General features: G+C 42.4%; 1 protein-coding gene across 2 annotated transcripts; it reads right to left on the bottom strand.

Annotated features, from left to right (window-relative positions):
• Positions 1-71: 71 nt before the first annotated feature.
• Positions 72-8,044, bottom strand: aldh3a2b (aldehyde dehydrogenase 3 family, member A2b). 2 transcript variants are annotated; one of them, XM_029519179.1, is made up of 11 exons: positions 7,924-8,044; positions 6,351-6,520; positions 5,959-6,190; positions 3,928-4,013; positions 3,390-3,598; positions 3,171-3,288; positions 2,887-3,028; positions 2,610-2,776; positions 2,428-2,527; positions 1,346-1,584; positions 72-954 (listed from the first exon to the last, which is right to left on the bottom strand). In XM_029519179.1, the coding sequence occupies exons 2-11, from the start codon at positions 6,510-6,512 to the stop codon at positions 940-942; spliced, it is 1,470 nt and encodes a 489-aa protein (XP_029375039.1). In that variant the 5' UTR covers positions 6,513-6,520; positions 7,924-8,044; the 3' UTR covers positions 72-939. The 2 variants fall into 2 exon arrangements, with proteins under 2 accessions (XP_029375039.1, XP_029375040.1); XM_029519180.1 differs by having other exon boundaries at positions 6,351-6,513; positions 7,924-8,025.
• Between the last annotated feature and the right edge of the window lie 1,498 nt (positions 8,045-9,542).

Here is a 9,542-nt window from a genome sequence, read left to right as displayed (position 1 = left end):
CCCACCTCACAGTAATAACCTTTCTTTGTGGTGTTTGCATGTTCACTTTGTGTCTGCGTCGGTTTCTCCAGGTACTCTGGTTCTCCTGCAGTCCAAAGACATGTATTTTTCTTCTATTTACTATCTTTCCAAAAAAAATAAAAAATCCATCAAAAATGATCGAGTTCCTCCATTTATTTCTGTCTTTATAATAGATTGTAAAAATACATGCATAAAAACTAGACCAGAGGTAATTTGGTCATTTAAATGATTAGACTTTTTAATGATGATTTGGGGTTTCCTGCAGCTGAGATCTGTCAAACATCAGAGAAATACTCCTCCAGTGGTATCACTTTAGTTTTACACCAAAGTATTTAGGTGTGCGATCCTCATCCTCAACCACTTATCTGTTTCCAGGGTGCTGGATCCAATCCCAGCTTGCATTGGGCGGGTTAGAGACAGATAGAGATACGGAGATATGCACGTCTTTGGACGGTGGGAGGAAACCCATGCAAGCACGGGGAGAACATGCAAACGCCACACAGGCCTGGGAACCGAACCTGCGACCTTGTTGTTGTGAGACAACTGTGCTAACCACTATTCCAACGTGCTGCCTACTAACCAGTACTTCGTTTAAAATCATCCTTCGTAAAACATTTGCATTGCACCAGACATTCTAAGGTATTTTAAGTATTTAAGTATGGCAAACTGATCTAAAAGGATAAAATATTAAAACCTCATGCTAAATAAAAATGTAAGAGCCTTAGATATGCATAAATAATTACCTTCATTAAAAAATAAAGTTTTACATGAAACCTTGGACTCGGATTATATTAAGGTAACACCTGAACTGTTCCAGCTGGGCTAACGGATGCTGTTGATCATAGTTTCTCTTCTTCTCTGTGGTCCAAACGAAAAAGGAAACAACACATCTGTTGTGTGGAAAACAGCAGGATGTCTTTAATGTCGGTAATTCTGGGAAAAAAGAAAGAAAGAGAAATGTCCTTAAGTTGGAAACAGATCACTTATTCAGTATTAAAATTCAAGATTCAAAAGTTTATTTCCCAGCAACTTAGTTGTTAAGAATTTACCCCAATGTCCTTATCATCACATTTTCATGATATTCTCCTATAAAAATTATTTGCCATGTTTTGTAGTGTTGCTTCATTCAGATGGGAGCGCTTTAATTTATTTACACATCTGACTGGGAACTTTGAACACTCAGGTTTTCCAGGTCATTAAAGCAATAAAAAAAAAAACTGAACACACCAGTCCAACTGTTGCTTGAGAAAAGTAAATATGACATTAGTGTGTGTGTTTGTGTTTGACTTTGCTTTTTGCATCACTCGGTTTCTGAATCACTCACCTGCAGCGCAACAGCTGCCGCCACAGCCAGGACGGCGAGGAGCGCCATCCGGCCCATCCAGCCCAGGTCTACGTTGTTCAGGATGAAGAAGCGAGCCCAGCCCAGTTTCTTGAGTGTGTGAGGTGGATACCTCATGTTGTTTACTCCCTCCATGTTCAGCTTTTTGATGACACAACTGCGCTGGTGGCTCAGCTGGTCGAAGCTGAACTTACCATGGTAGCAGCCCATCCCACTGTTTCCTGTTCAAGAAAAGATTATTTCACCATTTGGACAAACAATGAATTGACACAATCAGCCAACAATTTTCAATTAAGTTTCATCGAGACGAGAGAGGATTGTTTTTTACATCATATTAATGTCATATTGTTAAGTGTGTGTGTTTGGCTGCTGTGCTCTGTCTCTACCCAAGGTGGAAGGCTCCACCCCTGATACGGGTGTTTTGCATTCCCTGGAACAGCGCCGGGAGGATAAAAAGAGGTGAGAGGTGACAGCCATTAGCTGACGCAGTTTGTTTTTGCTGGTCGTTTCTTGGGTTATACGTGGACCAGTGTTTCCAGGTCTTAGTGCTTACGGTGCATCCTGGTGAGACCAGTGACTTTTGTTTTGTTTTTCTGTTCTCATAACAAAAAGCAGCGACTGCGGCTCCAGCCCTCTTCTTTGGTGTTTGGTATTTCTTTTCAATCCCGCTTTACTTATCTTTTGTTATCTCCCCCCCATACCCCTGGACAAACTGGGGAGGCAGCACATATTTTGAAAATTCTATCATATTGAAATATGCTACATTAAACAATTCAATTAAATGAATTAAAATGAGCTACACAAATATGTATTTTGATTGTCAAACTAATTGAATTGAATCCAGAAAACAATGAAATTGAAACAAATAAATAATAAACAAAATCAAAAGAATTAAACTACATTTAGTTCACCCTTTGGTTGACCTTTGAGCTTTTAACACCAACATGTAATAATATAATCCTGATTTGTGCCAAATTTGATCAAAGTCCCTCGTGGCACTGCAGAATAGCCTACATGTCTCCTTAAAGAGAATACGGAAACCTTTTTTTGTGGTACGAACTCACCCACTCCTCCAAAAGGCAGAGAGCTGACAGAATAATGCACCAGACAGTCGTTGGCCAGCAGACCTCCACTGGACGTCTCGTTTACCATCCTCTGTATCACCTTCACAGAAAGGAGGGATAGAAAAATCAGTCTGAATCTCCAGACTGGGCATGCTGCACGTGTCATGTCCGCTGTTTCATACCTTATCGTTTGATGTGAAGACGTAGAGGGCCAAAGGCTTCTCTCTCTTATTGATAAAATTGATGGCTTCGTCCAGGCCACTGATGGGCAAAATGGGGAGGATAGGTCCGAATATCTCCTCCTGCATCACCTTTGCTTCTGGCTTCACGTCACGCAGAATGGTAGGGGCTAAAAACAATAGAATGTTTGTTTCTGTTTCTGTTCTTCTTTGCTTTTTGTATGTTACTATGGAAAGCCAGTTCCCACTCAATGGTTTTAAGATGTCCAAGTTGTGTTACCTATGTAGCAGTCCGACTCGTCGCTGTCTCCTCCTACAGCGACGGTGCTGTCGCTCAACATGGCCATTATCCGTTTGAAGTGGCGCTGGTTGATGATGCGTCCATAGTCAGGACAGGTCTTTGGGTTGTCCGTGTAGAATTCCTGTCAGAAGGAACAATCTCTATTCATTAAATGTTTTGTGAAAACTGGACCAGCATTACTGAATAAACAGAAGAAGCATCAACCATCACTGACTGTTCGGGTCATTCATTTTCCTCAGTGCTGTGTTTCCAGGTTTCTGTACCTTAATGGACTTCTTGACTTCTTCGATGACCTGGTCCTGGATACTGGGCTCACAGAGGATGTAGTCCGGGGCTATACAGGTCTGACCACAGTTAGTGTACTTTCCCCAGGTAACACGTCTGAGTGGAAGAGTCAACGGGAGAGTGAGAGCAAGGAACAGCTTCAGTTTAAGAAGAGAACGGTAAATAAAAATGTTAGCCTATCTGAACAGCGTCCTGACCTGCAGGCTATGCTTATGTCAGAGTCCTTGTCGATGTAGCAGGGGCTCTTTCCCCCCAGCTCCAGGGTGACCGGCGTCAGGTGTTTGGCAGCGGCCTCCATGATCAGCTTGCCCACCACGCTGTTGCCGGTGTAGAAGATGTGATCGAAGCGCTGGCGGAGCAGCTCCTGGGTCTCCGGCACTCCTCCGGTGACTACCGGGTACAGCTCCTGACACACAGCGCACAAACACAGAGTCAGCTGTACAAAACCTTCCTGTTTGTGGCATCAATTCTCTCAGTGGCATTCAGGCAGTTTTAGTAAAGTCTTATTATTTTCATTTTGAATCTAATTTTATGATAATGTACTTTTAATGGATTTGCAGATTGATCGTTGATCATTATAATCATCTTTATTTGGTCCAAAGATGGTTAAGTTTTTTTTTTCTGCTTAATAACCACCAACAACATTTTAAGTCTCGTGAGCAGCATCGGTGTCTTTTTTTACTTCGGTGAATCCTGGACATATGTTGTGCTGGCGTTCATGTGATCCAGTCTTACTTTGTCGATGTAAAGTGGCAGCAGTCTCTCCATGACCTTTGCGGTATGAACGCAGATCTCAGATGGCTTAACTACAGCAGCATTACCTGGAAAGGCGAATAACAAAAACAACAGTTTTTTAAAGCCTTACATTTATTTCATACTCTTGTATCCAGTTTACTTTACTCAGTATGTCGGTACCAATTCAATATGACCCACGTCTATGTTTTTGGCAGCAGAGCTCCCAACGCCTAATATACATAACAGAGTAACCTAAAACTAATGTTGAACGTGGTGAAATTTGTTCTTCTTCTTATGTTACACGATAACTTGTTAATGAAAACCATCCTGTCTGGCTGCTTCATGTCACACGAGCATATACAAACATTTGGTCATCTGATACCACTTGCTGAATTGATCAATGAGACTCTGAGATATTAACATCGTGCGGTTTTCAGTGTAACTTGCTTAGCCAGTTTCAATCATTCATCTTCTACTGCTTGTCTGTTTTCAGGTCCTGGGGTATGCTGGAGCCAATGCTGGCTCGTTACCCACAGGCCGAAAGAGTGCATGCTGCCGCCTATTGTAGCAGAGGCAACATGATTTCAACAAATAAATCGATTTCACTCGCACGCATGTACACTGGGACAACGATAGAAGTCCGATGAGATGGCTTTATCGAGCTACAACCGTAGCTTGACTCAACTGTGCATGTAAACGTACTAAGTCCTACTCAGAGCTACGGACAATTTAGAGTCACCAATTAACCCAAACATGATGTCTTTGGACGGTGGGAGGAAACCCACACAGGCACGGGGGAGAACGTGAAAACTAACCACGCAGAAAGTCAGAGCACGAACCACTATGTCATCATGCAGCCATAGCAGCAAACTTCAGTACATTTACTTTTGTCAGACTGAAACAGATCACTTGAAACACTTTTAAAAAACGTTATTATGCAAGAAATCTGCCGGAGAGTGAAGGGAAAAGACTTGTGCCCTACTGAGCTGTTAGAGCCATTCATGTTCAATCTGATAATGTTGGAGCAAAGGATGAAGTCCACGTTGTGCAAACGGGGTCAGGGTTGGGGACTGGATTCAGAATTGGTCCTGCTGAACCCTCCAACCATCAATGCTTCACTCACAACAGGCTCTGCTCAAATAAAATCCAAATGAACCGTTTACCTGCAGCAGCTCACGCATCACTGTCAAGTAAAACTAACAGCGGGGACAAGTAAGAAGGATGAGAAGTGGAGATCAGACAAAAGAGTTCAATCCTGCAGTGTCATGCTGAACAGTCACAAGCAAACACTACACACCGAGCTTTGCATCACAAAGTTATCAGAGCTGAGCCAAAAACGCTTGATGTGGAGCAGAGGGTGCCCCTTTAGAGACACACAGGAATTATTCATGAGTCCAGACTTTATGTGTAAACAGAGTGATTCATTTACAGATTAGCACTGCCCTTTGAGCCGATAACGGCCGAGCTGTTCACACCTTCACAAACACATCACACATCCACTCGTGAGGGTGAGAATACAGACCACAGATGCATTAGGTCACATTTTTCATGATGAATCTGTATTTGTCAACTCTGTTATGATTGCAGGGTAGAGCTGACTGAGTGACTTTTGACCCACTACCACCAGAAAATAAAGAAGGCCGGGCAATGGCTCGATAAAAAGGGAACTGACGCTGTTATGATCATATGATGAGGAAAGTGAACGAGACTGAAGAATAAACGTGGAATAAGAGAGAACACAAAAAATATCCTAAATCAAATTTCTCAGGTTGGGGACATTAGCAAGGCAGCCAGTAAAGCCTGTAAATACTGCCTAAACTGATACAACTCATGAAGAGGTTTGATTTGAATTTGATAAAATGCTCTCGAACCCCACCTGCAGTGATGCCTCACTTATTCTGCAGGCTGCATTAAGACAGATCGTCTGAAGGGGAAATCAGACAGAAATATGAACGCTGACCTCGTTATATCACACACACGTGGTGCCCTGTCGCCCACACCACACCCACACACAGACACACACTGCCGTACCAGCAGCGATGGCCCCGATGAGCGGCTGGATGGTGACGGCCCAGGGGTAGTTCCAGGCCCCGATGATCAACACCACCCCCAGCGGCTCCGGCTTGATGTAGACGACGTCCGAGAGCGTCAGCAGGTTCTTCTCCACAGCTCGGGGGGCTGCCCACTCCTTCAGCTTCTTGATGGTGAGGTTGATTTCTCCCTCCAGACCCAGAGTTTCATACAGCTGGGTCCCCACCTCGCTCTGGAGACGATGGACAGAAGTGTTTTTTTTTTTCTTAGTCTGTTTGCAAACCAACTGTTTTAATTTTGTCGGGCATCTTTCTTCCTTATCGGCTTGTCTGAAGTGACAGACTGCTTTTGTGTTTCTGGACCAGGTATTGATGACTTTGGACACAACTCACCTTTCTGAGGTCTTTGTTGATGGCATCTGAAATATCCTTCTGTCTCTCCGTAAATAGCCGCTGTAGATTCTTCAGCTGTTGGATTCGGTACTCTAAAGGTTTGGACCTGCCTGTTTCAAAGGCTTTTTTGGCACAAGCGACCGCCTGCTGCTCCCTGGACATCCTGAGAACAAAATTTAAGACACAAAGTTTTAGCCTTTTGATCAAACTGACTCATTCCATGACAGAAACACTAGACCAAGTTAATGCCGGTGGTAAAATGCGAAATAAATTCAATTCTATGAGGTTGTGCAGGAAAAATGCACACAGTTAGACAAAATTTCCTGACTGGAACTGTGGATTTTCTCACTTCCTCATCTGATAGAGTTTAGGCTATTGTGTGTTCATTGACTGAGATCCTCTAACCAGAGCTACTTCTGCCAGAAAGCCTGGACTCTACATGGACACCAAGTCAAGCCTGTTTTCTGTTTTATACAACTGAACATTTTGAGCGAAAGAGAAAATTTCAGGAAGTCACCTCTGTCCAGATCTTGTCATGGGCATTTTACACATTTGTCTTTTTTTTTAATTTTATTTAATGAACAAAAACAACATTAATCGGCAATCAACACGAGTGTGCTGCATCATCTCTGGTGGGATTGGAGATGTGGATGAAAGATCGCCTTTGTGGTTTGAGCTGAGCCAAAGAGTTGGAATGAACATCTTCGTAAATGTTATTATGCATGCGGGTTAGAGTTTAAGCAAATGGATAAGAAATACAGAAGCATTAAGTAGAGTTTCCAATTTCACTCATTTTGAACTGTTCTAGTCTTATACACTTTGGCAGCTGTTAAAGATTAATGGAGTGACAGTGAGCCAGGTAAATAAAATTAGCTTCACATGCAAATTGTTTTGCTGCTTAGGTAAAGCATGAGTAATAATGCTACAACCATCAAGCATTTTCACGATTAAAAATTAAATATGTCGATCTCACAAGGGTCAGAAACGTTTCAAATACTCAAATAATTTTTCCAGACCACAAAATGACATCTTTGAATGTTAACTTTTCTCCTAGCAAAAAGTCCAAAACTCATTTAACTATCAATTTAAAAGAGTTAAAGCTGGAGTTTGCCTTGCATTTTCAAGAAATCGCTCAAAATTAAACCCAAGTCTCAAAATATCTTAATCTGATGACAAACACTGTGAATGTTAAAATAAGAAATGGATCATGAACAGCATGATTTCCATGTTGTGGTGGACCTGAGCAGGTTCAGCTGATGACCCCTGGACCTGAACTGTGTCTCCTGCTGTTCAGAGACACAAAGACTGAGCTGTGAAAAGAAACCACCGGCAGATTAACAGCCTGCATGTGGAGGAACTGCAGACTCAGACAGCAAACAGGCCACGTTAACCGTCTCTGTCCTCACGGTGACATTATTACATCATTATTACGCACAATAATCACGGACGGACGGTGTTACGCAGTTTCCTGCCGGACAGTCCGCCGTCCCTCCGCTCTCTGTCCGCCCTTCGGGACCTTTTGGTCCGTCAGAGGACTCGGATCTGGACTCATGTGGGTCCGTTTGGTTCCTACCTGAATAACTTGGTCGGGCTGATTCGTGCGGATCGGTTTGGGTGCGGACGGTGAGCCGGCCGGCTGCAGAGAAGCTGAGTAATGTCAGAGGAAGATGGAGCAGGATCTGCCTCTCCGTTAGGTCACTCCCTCTCAGGGGCAGGACCAACAGCCGGGTTATATCATCCTGCCCCTCCAGGGCAACAAGGGTGGGAGGGACTGTTCACCCATTCATTCATGAACCAAACCACAGATACAAACAGATGATATGAGAAACTGCAGAAACACAAGACACAAATTCATTATTATTATTATTATTATTATTATGTCCGTTTACATGCTGGTGTCAGTCAGGTGGTCCCAGACTTTGTTCTAAATTAAAACATCACATCCACACAGATGGAGCTTTTCTTCCAGCGCCACCACCAGGTCAGGAGGTGAACTGTCACTCTGTCCATCCCTCCAGCTGCAGTTTGCTTTCAGTGGAGGAGGAATTATTCACACAGTTTAGTAAAAGTACTGAAACAGCAGTGTGAAAATATCCTACTGCAAGCAAAGGGCATGCTTATTATAGCAAAACCTAACCAAGAGCAACCATTGTAAGGTCGTTTTAGTTAGAGAATCACTGCCAATATTTTGCCATGTTAGTGTTATACTATACTGCCGGATAACATAAGATTAACATTAGCATCCGAGTGTTTTATAAGCTGATTTTTGATTTCTTACCTGAAACAATCAGAAGGTTGCATCTTGGTTTATTGTTCAGACTGTGGCTCCATATAACAAACCAATAGACAATGAAAAGTAAAAATTCAGAAGACAAAAAAATGTTCAGAACAAACACTGCTCCAAATGCCAAAAATATTTGCAGCCCAATTGCAGAAATGCATCCAAAAACAGACACTATGTTAAAGCAATGCTTTGATAAGTATACCACAATAATTTAGCAACAGCTTAATTAAGTGAGTGATGAGTAAAAATGTCATATACTGTTCTTATTCAACTCTCTGTTTGGATGAACAACTCTTTAATGAAACGCCAGCGGTCGCACTGACGTTTTAGATCTCAGCCCCATGTGAGTGGGACCCTGTCATCCATTCAGTCCGGTCCAAGTCCCAGAGCAGCTGAAGTCCAAAATAAAACCTGAGTCCACAAGGCCTCACGAGTGCTGCGTATGAACCAACACCAAACACAACACTGTTTACAACTTAAGATAGTCTGCACAGCATTTTCATCCAATCTTGATACAAATCTAAGTTACATCTCAACAAGAACAAACACAAGGAAACACAAACAACAGACCACAAGTCTCACTAACGGGTGATATGAAGGACACGCAGTTTAACCCCTGCGTGTTGTGTAGCCAATGAAAAGATCATTCAATCCATGCTTTTAAATATTATATTCATAAAGTATGTGTTTGAATTATATGAAATGCAAAATATATTATTACCTGCCCTCTTTGTGTCTTTGCTACTGAAGATTTGAATACTGTAATTACATTTTAGTTTTATTGTCCTGAATTAAATTACATTTTACGACACAAAGCACACACCCAGGCATTTTACACAATGTTTAAAACCTGAATTTTGCAATGAACGGCCCAACATAAAACCACAGTTTTCCTCTTCTTGGATGAT

Source organism: Echeneis naucrates, chromosome 14, assembly GCF_900963305.1.
Source record: "Echeneis naucrates chromosome 14, fEcheNa1.1, whole genome shotgun sequence".
Taxonomy (NCBI): domain Eukaryota; kingdom Metazoa; phylum Chordata; class Actinopteri; order Carangiformes; family Echeneidae; genus Echeneis; species Echeneis naucrates.
This window is presented reverse-complemented; position numbering and strand designations above follow the sequence as displayed.

Coding starts and splice junctions, on each gene's coding strand:
- aldh3a2b (XM_029519179.1), bottom strand. CDS start 6,512: ATGTCCAGGGAGCAGCAGGCGGTCGCTTGTGCCAAAAAAGCCTTTGAA. Junction 3,029..3,170: donor AAGTCAAGAAGTCCATTAAG/GTACAGAAACCT, acceptor TCCTTCTGACAG/GAATTCTACACGGACAACCC. Junction 1,585..2,427: donor TCTGCCTTTTGGAGGAGTGG/GTGAGTTCGTAC, acceptor TTTCTTGAACAG/GAAACAGTGGGATGGGCTGC.